The sequence below is a fragment of the Mizuhopecten yessoensis genome, unplaced genomic scaffold (genome assembly GCF_002113885.1).
Source record: "Mizuhopecten yessoensis strain PY_sf001 unplaced genomic scaffold, ASM211388v2 scaffold8229, whole genome shotgun sequence".
NCBI lineage: Eukaryota > Metazoa > Mollusca > Bivalvia > Pectinida > Pectinidae > Mizuhopecten > Mizuhopecten yessoensis.
This window is the reverse complement of record NW_018407443.1, coordinates 155,181-170,428: the sequence shown is the minus strand read 5'-3', so window position 1 is coordinate 170,428 and position 15,248 is coordinate 155,181. Positions and strand designations below refer to the sequence as shown.

Sequence of the window (15,248 nt, the reverse complement as noted above, 5' to 3'; positions counted from 1 at the left end):
AAACAGTTGTTCACCCGTAATGTGAGGTTGACAGAACTTTGGACATGGACTCCTTGACAATACATACAATAGCATTACACCTGACAGTTTCCTAAACATAAATCATTGTTTAAAACGATCGGCTATAGCAGAAACAATGGACAGATACAAACAGAATAGACATTTGATAACAACCCTGAACGACTACAACGTGGATCCATCAAGTATATCTCCCGTACTTGATCTTCCATTTTTCAGGACAATGTTTTGAAATGTAAGTTTTGAAAATCCTTGTTGACCCATGAAATGTTTTAAAAGGCTACATTTGTAGGTTTAGGTAAATGTTAGTATGCATTGTTGACAGCCATTAGTACACGGTAGTTGTCTGTCTGGCGCGGTGTGTTCTCTATAGTAAGGGCTCCTATGTATAAAGTACATGTCTGGACCTCCAGAACTCGATCAGTCACCCACTTCATAATTCCTAATCATTCAGACAACCTCAATAACTTATCAAAATCTGCTCAATTTTGGCAGGTATATTACTTAAACCCTTACTATCTTGCATTACTTCATCACCTTTGGAAACAGATTAGGGATAACACCTGGGAGTTGTCCAAATGATAACCAACTATACCTGTATTAATTCATATATACCTGGCCACTGTACTGGTGTATGAATATATGGACTTATATAAGGACCACTTAACAGTGCTGTATCCAACATAAGTCTCCCTTCTAACACTTTAACAACCACAAACAAACAAACTGCCAATCTCAGTTACATTCCAGTCACCCATATAGTACATAAAACAGAACACAATAGCTTGTTTTTTTAATTTGTGTACAAGACATTTAAATATCAAATAAAACTGAAATAATTCATTCATCAGTTTAAAGATCAAAGGAAGACATTATAACTAGGCTTGTTTTGTATAACTCAATGTAAAACTACATAAAGATATCAAAACAGACATGTTATCACCTTCAAATTGATGTTTTATTTTATTTTCTATAAATAGAACTTTACCAATTATATTTCAATTTATGGTCATGATAACACAGACCCTACTGTATAGGGCACACAAAGGGATAAAACAATCCAAATTTCCACTTAAACACACTCCTTTTAAATTACTGATCTGTACATGAAAAGTCATTATTCTATTATCAGACCACATATTTTATTTTACTTATCCTTAAAATTTAGTGAAAAAAAATCTAGAACTCACACATATTATCATAAACAGGTTTCAGTACAAAACGGTCTCGGATTTCTGGTAATGTGTTAAACAACACCTGTAGGTTAGGCTGAATTACTATTCTGCCTCTAGACCTGTGTGTAAGATATTAAACAACACCTGTAGGTTAGGCTGAATTACTGCTCTGACTCTGTGTGTAAGATGTTAAACAACACCTGTAGGTTAGGCTGAATTACTATTCTGCCTCTAGATCTGTGTGTAAGATGTTAAACAACACCTGTAGGTTAGGCTGAATTACTATTCTGCCTCTAGATCTGTGTGTAAGATGTTAAACAACACCTGTAGGTTAGGCTGAATTACTGCTCTGCCTCTGTGTGTAAGATGTTAAACAACACCTGTAGGTTAGGCTGAATTACTGCTCTGCCTCTGTGTGTAAGATGTTAAACAACACCTGTAGGTTAGGCTGAATTACTGCTCTGCCTCTGTGTGTAAGATGTTAAACAACACCTGTAGGTTAGGCTGAATTACTGCTCTGCCTCTGTGTGTAAGATGTTAAACAACACCTGTAGGTTAGGCTGAATTACTGCTCTGCCTCTGTGTGTAAGATGTTAAACAACACCTGTAGGTTAGGCTGAATTACTGCTCTGCCTCTGTGTGTAAGATGTTAAACAACACCTGTAGGTTAGGCTGAATTACTGCTCTGCCTCTGTGTGTAAGATGTTAAACAACACCTGTAGGTTAGGCTGAATTACTGCTCTGCCTCTGTGTGTAAGATGTTAAACAACACCTGTAGGTTAGGCTGAATTACTGCTCTGCCTCTGTGTGTAAGATGTTAAACAACACCTGTAGGTTAGGCTGAATTACTGCTCTGCCTCTGTGTGTAAGATGTTAAACAACACCTGTAGGTTAGGCTGAATTACTGCTCTGCCTCTGTGTGTAAGATGTTAAACAACACCTGTAGGTTAGGCTGAATTACTGCTCTGCCTCTGTGTGTAAGATGTTAAACAACACCTGTAGGTTAGGCTGAATTACTGCTCTGCCTCTGTGTGTAAGATGTTAAACAACACCTGTAGGTTAGGCTGAATTACTGCTCTGCCTCTGTGTGTAAGATGTTAAACAACACCTGTAGGTTAGGCTGAATTACTGCTCTGCCTCTGTGTGTAAGATGTTAAACAACACCTGTAGGTTAGGCTGAATTACTGCTCTGACTCTGTGTGTAAGATGTTAAACAACACCTGTAGGTTAGGCTGAATTACTATTCTGCCTCTAGATCTGTGTGTAAGATGTTAAACAACACCTGTAGGTTAGGCTGAATTACTGCTCTGCCTCTGTGTGTAAGATGTTAAACAACACCTGTAGGTTAGGCTGAATTACTGCTCTGCCTCTGTGTGTAAGATGTTAAACAACACCTGTAGGTTAGGCTGAATTACTGCTCTGCCTCTGTGTGTAAGATGTTAAACAACACCTGTAGGTTAGGCTGAATTACTGCTCTGCCTCTGTGTGTAAGATGTTAAACAACACCTGTAGGTTAGGCTGAATTACTGCTCTGCCTCTGTGTGTAAGATGTTAAACAACACCTGTAGGTTAGGCTGAATTACTGCTCTGCCTCTGTGTGTAAGATGTTAAACAACACCTGTAGGTTAGGCTGAATTACTGCTCTGCCTCTGTGTGTAAGATGTTAAACAACACCTGTAGGTTAGGCTGAATTACTGCTCTGCCTCTGTGTGTAAGATGTTAAACAACACCTGTAGGTTAGGCTGAATTACTGCTCTGCCTCTGTGTGTAAGATGTTAAACAACACCTGTAGGTTAGGCTGAATTACTGCTCTGCCTCTGTGTGTAAGATGTTAAACAACACCTGTAGGTTAGGCTGAATTACTGCTCTGCCTCTGTGTGTAAGATGTTAAACAACACCTGTAGGTTAGGCTGAATTACTGCTCTGCCTCTGTGTGTAAGATGTTAAACAACACCTGTAGGTTAGGCTGAATTACTGCTCTGCCTCTGTGTGTAAGATGTTAAACAACACCTGTAGGTTAGGCTGAATTACTGCTCTGCCTCTGTGTGTAAGATGTTAAACAACACCTGTAGGTTAGGCTGAATTACTGCTCTGCCTCTGTGTGTAAGATGTTAAACAACACCTGTAGGTTAGGCTGAATTACTGCTCTGACTCTGTGTGTAAGATGTTAAACAACACCTGTAGGTTAGGCTGAATTACTATTCTGCCTCTAGATCTGTGTGTAAGATGTTAAACAACACCTGTAGGTTAGGCTGAATTACTGCTCTGCCTCTGTGTGTAAGATGTTAAACAACACCTGTAGGTTAGGCTGAATTACTGCTCTGCCTCTGTGTGTAAGATGTTAAACAACACCTGTAGGTTAGGCTGAATTACTGCTCTGCCTCTGTGTGTAAGATGTTAAACAACACCTGTAGGTTAGGCTGAATTACTGCTCTGCCTCTGTGTGTAAGATGTTAAACAACACCTGTAGGTTAGGCTGAATTACTGCTCTGCCTCTGTGTGTAAGATGTTAAACAACACCTGTAGGTTAGGCTGAATTACTGCTCTGCCTCTGTGTGTAAGATGTTAAACAACACCTGTAGGTTAGGCTGAATTACTGCTCTGCCTCTGTGTGTAAGATGTTAAACAACACCTGTAGGTTAGGCTGAATTACTGCTCTGCCTCTGTGTGTAAGATGTTAAACAACACCTGTAGGTTAGGCTGAATTACTGCTCTGCCTCTGTGTGTAAGATGTTAAACAACACCTGTAGGTTAGGCTGAATTACTGCTCTGCCTCTGTGTGTAAGATGTTAAACAACACCTGTAGGTTAGGCTGAATTACTGCTCTGCCTCTGTGTGTAAGATGTTAAACAACACCTGTAGGTTAGGCTGAATTACTGCTCTGCCTCTGTGTGTAAGATGTTAAACAACACCTGTAGGTTAGGCTGAATTACTGCTCTGCCTCTGTGTGTAAGATGTTAAACAACACCTGTAGGTTAGGCTGAATTACTGCTCTGCCTCTGTGTGTAAGATGTTAAACAACACCTGTAGGTTAGGCTGAATTACTGCTCTGCCTCTGTGTGTAAGATGTTAAACAACACCTGTAGGTTAGGCTGAATTACTGCTCTGCCTCTGTGTGTAAGATGTTAAACAACACCTGTAGGTTAGGCTGAATTACTGCTCTGCCTCTGTGTGTAAGATGTTAAACAACACCTGTAGGTTAGACTGAATTACTATTCTGCCTCTGTGTGTAAGATGTTGAACAACACCTGTAGGTTAGACTGAATTACTATTCTGCCTCTGTGTGTAAGATATGTTAAACAACACCTGTAGGTTAGGCTAAATTACTATTCTGCCTCTGTGTGTAAGATGTTGAACAACACCTGTAGGTTAGACTGAATTACTGTTCTGCCTCTGTGTACAAGATGTTGAACAATTTAACACCGGTAGGTTAGGCTGAGGTCTTCAAGCCTATTGTGTGTTAATTAGTTGTTAACCTTCAAGGAATTGACTGGTGATTGAATTATAGTGTGACCCAACTGAAATCATATGTCATTGACTAAACATGGAATCTGATTCCAGCCAAGCAAGCTGACTTGGAGCCAGTTTGTCAGTTGTGTTACTGTTCATTCAATATACATGTAATATTCTCATTGGCTAGTGTATAGACTGAATGACTGTCTTGAGATGTTTCTGCACTGTGACTCCTAATCATTACATTTAGTGATTTCCTGTATTGTTGACGAAGAGGAAATCTCATTTTCAAAGTTCCTAAGAGGATCTGCAGACCTCGGGAACAAATTGATTGCCCCCTTCTGTGATCAGCTAACACACAAGGCAGTTTTTCAAGAGAAGCTGATGCTTGACATTGAAGTACGTGATCAGAGAAACAATAAAAAAATGATACTGTATGGATCCAAGACTTAATCATATTGATGATTTCATCTCTTCAATCAATGTCATCAGTTTTGATTTGCATACAGGAAAAGATTTTAACATCAAATTAACTATTCCACCATCAGACTTAAACGTGATTCTTTGGTAAAAACTTGTATTGGTAGGGTTAAGATGGGTTAGGCATAATGTTCACCAAACTTGTAATACAAGGCCAGAATTAAGTAGATTATATTCATGTTCTATACAAAGTAAGCACTCTAAGAATGTTGCTCCTCCTTCGAAATATACCATGATGAATACATGTATACTTATGATAGAACAGCAACATCAATTAGAACTGTAAGCTATAGGCTAACTAATACCACTGATCCCTGATAAGTTAGTCAAAATAAAGTCAAGTACAGTGTACAATTATCAGAATCAACAAGATTTGACGTGTTTAGAATTTTGCATAATCCCCATAATTATATAAGGATAAACATTAACACTGATACACAACTTCAGAATTACTGATATCTGTTGAATTTCATAAAATTGGATCAAAACAGTAGAGTAATTATCCTTACAAGGTTTTGCTATGAATGTTGTAAAAGGGATATAACTCCCATAAAAAGACATTGATGAAAAAGTAAGCACAGGTGCACAACTTATGAGTGTGGTGACAATACTAGTGGAGTTTCTCAAAATTGGATGAGAAATTTGTCAGAAAGATGTTCAGCAAAAAATAAACTCATAATTTTGTAAAAGAAGCTTACTTGTAACTGTAATAAAAACAGCAGAATTGAAAAATATAAACTAATTCGGTTACATCTTCAGAGACTGGAACTACCATCAATGGGAGTCCAAGGAAATTCCGATGGAAACTGTAGGAGAAATTATCCAGACAATATTCTGTCTACAGACAGACAACCTGATTCCAGTATAACAACCCGCTCCTAAACTTTATTGTATGAGCTCTAATGGCTTCATTAGACAGGGTCAGTTATAATACAACCAGCTCTGAATGGATGTATCAAACATTGTCTTGGTGTTTTATTACGTAATGGTATGAACTAAGCAAAGGAGTAACCGATACTACTATATCATTAGGTCAGTAGATGAACAGGTTGCATCCTCTTACACATAAAACAGCTGTTTCAACAGGACGCTACTGGTGATACATCACAGAGAAATCAATTAGAACACCATAATGTAGAAAATTGAAGGTAAACATCCTAAATCCATGGCTCCTTAGAGTCTGTAAATGAACAAAAGCCTTGTGCAGTGACAGAAATCTACATGCCTTGTCGTATTAGTCCCACTTAACAGATTTGACAGATTCTGAATACCTGCATGCTAGAAAGCACTAAGCTTGGACAGCTGATGGGCTTGTACACTGTATAATTGGCTAGCAAGAGAATTAATCATTTCTGTCACCAACCAATCATTAAAGAAAAGTTTAATTTATCACCCACCTCCAACAAAATTCCTCACCACCAATTACAAGGAGATTGAAAAACAATACCAAAAGAGAGGCTTCAGCTGTAGGTATAAATAAGAACAAGAAAACGCAATTACCTTGTGGATCATTGCGGCATTCTTGTCAGCACCATTGTCGATGAGGAGTTTACAGAGAGGAAGGTTGTTGACTATGGCTGATATGTGTAGACAGGTACGACCTCCCTTATTAGGTATATTCACAGCACTAGGATCATTCTTCCACTTCAACAGGTACTTCACAACATCTGTAGGGTAAATTTTAAAGATTCAGTATGGTTTTCTATGAACTACATAAACTTTTCCCTTATATTATTTAACACTAATAATATTTTATGTAATAGTTAATGAACAAAATTTTAATGCCCAAGCTGACTAGGATTTGAGCTATGCTACTTCGTTAATACCCCAGCCCAGGGACCCTTTACTTTCTATACAGACTATATTAACGAATACCCCAGCCCAGGGACCCTTTACTTTCTATACAGACTATATTAACGAATACCCCAGCCCAGGGACCCTTTACTTTCTATACAGACTATATTAACGAATACCCCAGCCCAGGGACCCTTTACTTTCTATACAGACTATATTAACGAATACCCCAGCCCAGGGACCCTTTACTTTCTATACAGACTATATTAACGAATACCCCAGCCCAGGGACCCTTTACTTTCTATACAGACTATATTAACCAATGAGCTATCTGGTTGATGACAATCTCCCTATAGTCAAAGCCTGATTTTCATGAATATTCTTTTACTCAAAGAAATTCCTCAAATAAAGTTTTCACACAGGAAGGCACTATCAAAGGAAAAATCTTAAATTATGGAAATTTCCTGAATTTATTTGATGAATTACTTGAATGGAAAATCTTAAGTGGATTATTCGTTCATGAAACTTCATTTTCTACAGCCTGAATATTTTCATATTATCAGACTCTTTCAGATTTTTGTTTCAGAAACTATCAAATTTTCTATCAGATCCCTCTTATATTTATTTTTCCAAAGAAAATTGCTGGCTTCTACTAACCACAGAATCCACCTTGAGCAGCCTCATGAATGGGGCAGTCCTCACGGATGCTGGGTGTCCACAGCTGGGCAGTATGTTTGTCCAGCATCTTGACTGTATCCACACACCCCTTAATTGCAGCACAGTGGGTCGGCCTGAACACAAACAATATGATATATAAAATGTATATGTGCTGAATTGTTTGGTAATAACTTAGGATAATATGAACATTTGAGATTTGTAGTGTAAAAGCATAGAAAACATGAATTGTATCAGACTTATGACTCCTTGTGATAAACATTGACCAGTACATGTGGAATATGGGAAATAATACAAAAATAAATTCTAATCATATAGGAGTTATCTCCCCTTACCCCATAAAATATTTTGATGTTTCATAAAAATGATTTGTAATAAAAAAAAACTGGACATTAACTTTGTTTTAACTGTGAAAATATGAAGTTATGAGCAAACCTATTATACTTATATAGCATACTATTATAGCCTTTATTTGCACCAATCAATGGCCTCACTTGTCCTCCCTAGAGGTCTGCATGGCCTTAAAGTGCAAACTTACGTTCGACCGCGGTTATCCTGGTGATTTGGGTTGGAACCAAATTTGAGGAGGGCCTTGGTACATTCTTTGTTTCCCAGTGTGATGGCATAGAACAGTGCTGTACAGTTGTTTTTGTCGGCCAGGTCTACATTGGCCCCCAGGTTTTTCAGTGTCTCTATACACTTGACATGACCACGCGATGCTGCACAATGGAGAGCTGAAAACAAAAGGACCAACAGTTTACAACAACAGTTTGAAATATATCTTACATAATCTAAACACAAAATTATGGCATTCCCTCTTGTTGAACTCTGCTTTTGTAATGTCTAATGCCACTACTGCAGTAAAAACATTCTAATTTAATTTACATTGTTTAGCAACACATTGTACTAAAAATTAAAAATCTCCTTTATTTATTTTTTTGGAACTCTTGAATCATTTTTCCTATCATTTATATGCAAGTAATGTTTTTCTACACAATTAGTTATTTCAATATTCAAAGTTCATTTTATGGTAGTCAGCAATCCTTATAAACTGATTGCAGAACTTACCTGACAGTCCATCCTTGTCTATAGCGTTTACATCAGCGCCTGCTTTCACTAACAATTTACAGGACTCGGAGTTACCTGAAACATACACATTTTGTTAGCATTGTAATTTTCAGACACATATTGTAGGCTAACTCAAATAGACCATATATGGCAGCTTTCAAATAATTTGCAATACTGGTATCACCATTTACAGCTGTTTTAATTAAAATGTCACCCAAAATTCACCTTAAACTTTCAATTTTTACAACATTATGAACCATACACACTATTGAAAACAAATACCAAAAATATGATATCATAATCTTAATACTCAGACATTAAAATTTAAATAAAACAGACACTGGACCTATAATTAAAAACAAATATTGATAATATTCTATCATAATTTTAATAAACTGACATTGAAATTTGAATAAAAAAAGACACTCGACCAAAATCTAAAACACCTAAAACAATTTGCTTATACAATCTGAACTCAGACACCAACAAATTACCAGCACTAGCTGCCCATAGTAAAGGCTGGCGACCATCTTTGTCGAGGACATCTGTTGGCACACCATTGTCAACAAGTTTTTTGAGCACTTTCTCGCCAATCTTCGGATCAGTGTGACCATTCTCCTTGCCATTCATCTGGGCCGCATAGTGTATAGGGAAAGCCTCGTGACTGTCTGCCCGCGACACATCTGCTCCGTTCTCCAGTAAAATCTCCAGCACCTCTAGGTGGCCACATACTGTAAAACACACAAATTATCTCCCCTTACTCAATGCCTGTGCTTCTCATTGTAAAGGTTCTAACATAATGTCAGTCTTTCCATTAAATCTCAGAAATGTTTGATCATCATACCTACCCTTTATGGAAAAGTAACAGTAGATTAGCTATTTTACCAAATTCTGATTGACCGTTTTATACACAGAAACACAGAATTTCGAAGTTACAGAAGCAACTCAGAGTGGAGCACTAGAATAATCATGGAGAAATGTTTCTTGATATTTATGATGAAGAAAATTTGAATGACAATTTCTGTTTGACTGATTGATCCAGACACCAACTTATTCTATCTCTGTTCAAACCGACGTATCTAAACTTAATATTTCACTGTGAACTAATGAATTTACTGAATTATGGCAGGTTTCTTTTTGCTTGAGTCGTTCACATCTGCATTTAATTGAGAAATTTTCATCCTGTCGCAGACTAAAACTTATAATTTTTGTATTGTATACAAGAGCATTGTGTAAACTACTGAAAAGTTTATGAAAAAATCTAAGGTCACTTTTAAATTTCTTTTCCTGTGGTTAACAATTAATCTTCCTCAAACCTTAAATTACATTGAATCAACATGTTATAAAGGAACATTTCAAATATTTACATCTTATTTTATATAGATAAAATATATAAACATCAGTACAGGATATTAAATACAACTGGTCATATCAAACATTCATTGGATCCGAGTTACAAGAGTCCGTCTGTACACCAGAAAGATTCACTTAGTATTTATGATTATAAAATAATGTTAATTTAATTTTTTCAAGTAAAATTTGAAATTTAAAATAAAATAGATATTATTAATGTGTTTCAAAAATCTCCTTATTAGTGGATTTTTTCCTGGTTTTCAAACAATATCTTCCAATCCATGTATGAAGAGGTCTACATGATTTTAAGTCTGAAAAGGAACTTGTTAATTATACAGCTCGGTTTCTAAAACATTATTGACCCGTTCACTATTACTGCTGGACTGTTATTTTGGTTGAAAAAACCTGAATATGCTATTAGCATGATAATGCATTCAACATCAACTTATATTGTGACATCAATGACACTGACATGTTAAGATATAGGGGTTTGCCTATCAATAGACAAACTAGGAAATCTCACAGCTTAAGTGAAGAGTATGTGCATGTATAAATACAAGATTTGTTTTTTTTGCTTGAAACAATTTTCCCTTTATTTCTTTGCAAAAAGAAAGAGAGAGAGAAAGAGAAATAACAATTGTGAGTTGTTTTCCCCTTTTTCTTTTGGTCATGATTGTAAGTGAAAAACTGATTTAAGTTTGAAATTCAAAATGTATTTGTACATACATTAGGATTTGAACCAGCAAAAAAACCTTCATCTTATGAACAATATATAAATAAGACAGTTCAAACATTTATAAGAATAACATTTCTTCATAAAGAGCATGCAATGTTACTTAAAGATAGGTGTTATGTTTGATGTGGAGGATGCTATAACCCCGTATATAGATAAAGTCTGCGTGATTATTATGTTAACTTAAAGATAGGTGTTATGTTTGATGTGGAGAATGCTATAACCGAGTATATAGATAAAGTCTGCATGATTATTATGTTTACTTAAACATAGGTGTTATGTTTGATGTGGAGGATTCTATAACCGAGTATATAGATAAAGTCTGCATGATTATTATGTTTACTTTGATTCTGTGGACCTGTTTGCTGAGGACTGGTTTTAAAAACATTATATAAGATAAAGTCTGCGTGATTATTATGTTAACTTAAAGATAGGGGTTATGTTTGATGTGGAGGATGCTATAACCCCGTATATAGATAAAGTCTGCGTGATTATTATGTTAACTTAAAGATAGGTGTTATGTTTGATGTAGAGGATGCTATAACCGAATATATAGATAAAGTCTGCGTGATTATTATGTCTACTTAAAGATAGCTGTTATGTTTGATGTGGAGGATGCTATAACCCAGTATATGGATAAAGTCTGCGTGATTATTATGTTTCCTTATAGATAGGTGTTATGTTTGATGTGGAGGATGCTTTAACCGTGTATATAGATAAAGTCTGCGTGATTATTTATGTTTACTTAAAGATAGGTGTTATGTTTGTTGTGGAGGATGCTATAACCGAGTATATAGATAAAGTATGCGTGATTATTATGTTTACTTAAAGATAGTTGTTATGTTTGATGTGGAGGATGCTATAACCCAGTATATAGATAAAGTATGCGTGATTATTATGTTTACTTTGATTCTGTAGACCTGTTTGCTGAGGACTGGTTTTAAAAACATTATATAAGATAAAGTCTGCGTGATTATTATGTTTACTTTGATTCTGTAGACCTGTTTGCTGAGGACTGGTTTTAAAAACATTATATAAGATAAAGTCTGCGTGATTATTATGTTTACTTATAGATAGGTGTTATGTTTGATGTAGAGGATGCTATAACCCAGTATATAGATAAAGTATGCGTGATTATTATGTTTACTTAAAGATAGGTGTTATGTTTGATGTGCAGGATGCTATAACCGAGTTTATAGATAAAGTCTGCGTGATTATTATGTTAACTTAAAGATAGGTGTTATGTTTGATGTGCAGGATGCTATAACCGAGTTTATAGATAAAGTCTGCGTGATTATTATGTCTACTTAAAGATAGCTGTTATGTTTGATGTGGAGGATGCTATAACCCAGTATATAGATAAAGTCTGCATGATTATTATGTTTACTTAAACATAGGTGTTATGTTTGATGTGGAGTATGCTATAACCCAGTATATAGATAAAGTCTGCATGATTATTATGTTTACTTTGATTCTGTAGACCTGTTTGCTGAGGACTGGTTTTAAAAACATTATATAAGATAAAGTCTGCGTGATTATTATGTTTACTTAAAGATAGGGGTTATGTTTGATGTGGAGGATGCTATAACCCAGTATATGGATAAAGTCTGCGTGATTATTATGTTTACTTAAACATAGGTGTTATGTTTGATGTGGAGGATGCTTTAACCGTGTATATAGATAAAGTCTGCGTGATTATTATGTTTACTTTGATTCTGTGGACCTGTTTGCTGAGGACTGGTTTTAAAAACATTATATAAGATAAAGTCTGCGTGATTATTATGTTAACTTAAAGATAGGTGTTATGTTTGATGTGCAGGATGCTATAACCGAGTTTATAGATAAAGTCTGCGTGATTATTATGTTAACTTAAAGATAGGGGTTATGTTTGATGTGGAGGATGCTATAACCCAGTATATGGATAAAGTCTGCGTGATTATTATGTTTACTTAAAGATAGGGGTTATGTTTGATGTGGAGGATGCTATAACCCAGTATATGGATAAAGTCTGCGTGATTATTATGTTTCCTTATAGATAGGTGTTATGTTTGATGTAGAGGATGCTATAACCGAATATATAGATAAAGTCTGCGTGATTATTATGTCTACTTAAAGATAGCTGTTATGTTTGATGTGGAGGATGCTATAACCCAGTATATGGATAAAGTCTGCGTGATTATTATGTTTACTTTGATTCTGTAGACCTGTTTGCTGAGGACTGGTTTTAAAAACATTATATAAGATAAAGTCTGCGTGATTATTATGTTTACTTAAAGATAGTTGTTATGTTTGATGTGGAGGATGCTATAACCCAGTATATGGATAAAGTCTGCGTGATTATTATGTTTACTTTGATTCTGTAGACCTGTTTGCTGAGGACTGGTTTTAAAAACATTATATAAGATAAAGTCTGCGTGATTATTATGTTAACTTAAAGATAGGTGTTATGTTTGATGTGCAGGATGCTATAACCGAGTTTATAGATAAAGTCTGCGTGATTATTATGTTTACTTAAACATAGGTGTTATGTTTGATGTGGAGTATGCTATAACCCAGTATATAGATAAAGTCTGAGTGATTATTATGTTTCCTAAAAGATAGGTGTTATGTTTGATGTAGAGGATGCTATAACCCAGTATATAGATAAAGTCTGCATGATTATTATGTTTACTTAAACATAGGTGTTATGTTTGATGTGGAGTATGCTATAACCCAGTATATAGATAAAGTCTGAGTGATTATTATGTTTCCTAAAAGATAGGTGTTATGTTTGATGTAGAGGATGCTATAACCCAGTATATAGATAAAGTCTGCATGATTATTATGTTTACTTAAACATAGGTGTTATGTTTGATGTGGAGTATGCTATAACCCAGTATATAGATAAAGTCTGCGTGATTATTATGTTTACTTTGATTCTGTGGACCTGTTTGCTGAGGACTGGTTTTAAAAACATTATATAATAAACTTGAAATAATTTCAGGTGATCGGATGTCAAATACATTTGAAAATACGTTTTAAATATCTGGATAACTACAGTATATATTCCAAACATTTAAACAGAAACATACATTTGATGTTAGCTAATGAACAAAGCAGTTGAAATTTCTTTTAAAACAGCGCTGTTCTATTAAGAAACCATGTTACCCTAGCAGCATTTATAAAGCTCTAATATAGCTTTTGGGTTCGGGGAATTATATGCAATGAAATTTTTTAATAATCTTGACTAATTGTCAATGCACAGATTGTATTATGTTAATCTGCAATCTAAATGTGGATAGCATGTGATGACATGCCAACTTAAGGCATAGCAAACAAATTAACTGTAAATAAATAATAATAAATTAAATAATGTGTAGGTAAAAATATATAAAAAAAAACAACATAACACACGCAATGAAATTCAAACAAAAAATAAAAAAGGGGGAAAGGTGTAAAAAAATAAAAAAAATAAAAAATATAAATATGACAGAAAATACATAACTACAATACATCATTCCAAAGGTACTATGGTACCTTCCACAAAATACATACATTAGCAAAACACTGATTACCTAGATCTAATAACTTTTAAAGAAATATGTTACGTTAGACAATGAATTACGAAAATTAACAATAGCTAATCTAGAAGAGTAGGATTTTCTTTAAAACTTTCCAGAATCACCTTAGTTTAACATTTCTTTTAAAACAGGAGGCCAAAGGGCCTTAAGGATGTACTCTTCCGAGGTTTCAGTCTCGTTCAAGTCTCGTTTTGATCTGGTGTAACGGGTTTTTGTAATATTTAACAAATTATGATAGGTATAATAGCAAACACACATCTGAAAAACATGTAAAAAAAAATAGATGTCTGTTGTGTGTAGAACATTTTTTACAAGAATTTTAAAAATGACCAATTTGGCAGCCATTTTGAAAAAGGGAATTTCTTGCGCTTCACAAAGGGCCAAAATTTCACCTTTTTTGACACTAGATTGATCACTTAAATTGTCATTTTGTCACCATTTTTAATTGTAGCAGGTTCAATTTTGCTGTACAACTTTATAATGTTCAATATGATTAAAATAATATGCAAAAAAGTGGAAAGTTATATGTTATTGATACTTTTTTTTACATATTAGGGTAACTGAAGCACTTTTGATTTTTGTCCCCAAAAAAGGTGAAAAATAACACAAATAATAATGGGACAAAAAAAGAAGCACACTGACCCCCAATTTTGTGGCTGTTTTAGAAAGAGAAACACATTTTCTTTTGATTCATTGTATACTAAAACAAGAGGCCCATGGGCCTTAACGGTCACCTGATATATTTATACAGAGAGTTGATTTTGTTTTTAACATGAACAGAAATATTATTCAAAGTGACAAAAAACAATAAAACCACCTTACTCAATATCTAGCATACAGATTTCAGACTAAAAAGGATTTGAAACTAGCACCTCTGATTCTTAACAAGGAAAATGAAGAAATTTTAGCACACTGACTCCTTTGAGCCCCACCCTACAG

At 35.0% G+C, this 15,248-nt stretch overlaps 1 protein-coding gene across 12 annotated transcripts in view; it reads right to left on the bottom strand.

Moving 5' to 3' along the window:
- LOC110455460 (ankycorbin-like) overlaps positions 1-15,248 on the bottom strand; it is a 108,805-nt gene that overhangs the window by 20,835 nt on the left and 72,722 nt on the right. For all 12 annotated transcript variants that reach the window (XM_021505600.1, XM_021505601.1, XM_021505604.1 and 9 more), the window contains 5 exons: positions 9,158-9,394; positions 8,664-8,738; positions 8,134-8,329; positions 7,578-7,711; positions 6,627-6,793 (listed from right to left, as the gene is read on the bottom strand). In XM_021505600.1, coding sequence (XP_021361275.1) covers positions 6,627-6,793; positions 7,578-7,711; positions 8,134-8,329; positions 8,664-8,738; positions 9,158-9,394 — 809 coding nt within the window. The remainder of the gene's footprint in view (positions 1-6,626; positions 6,794-7,577; positions 7,712-8,133; positions 8,330-8,663; positions 8,739-9,157; positions 9,395-15,248) is intronic.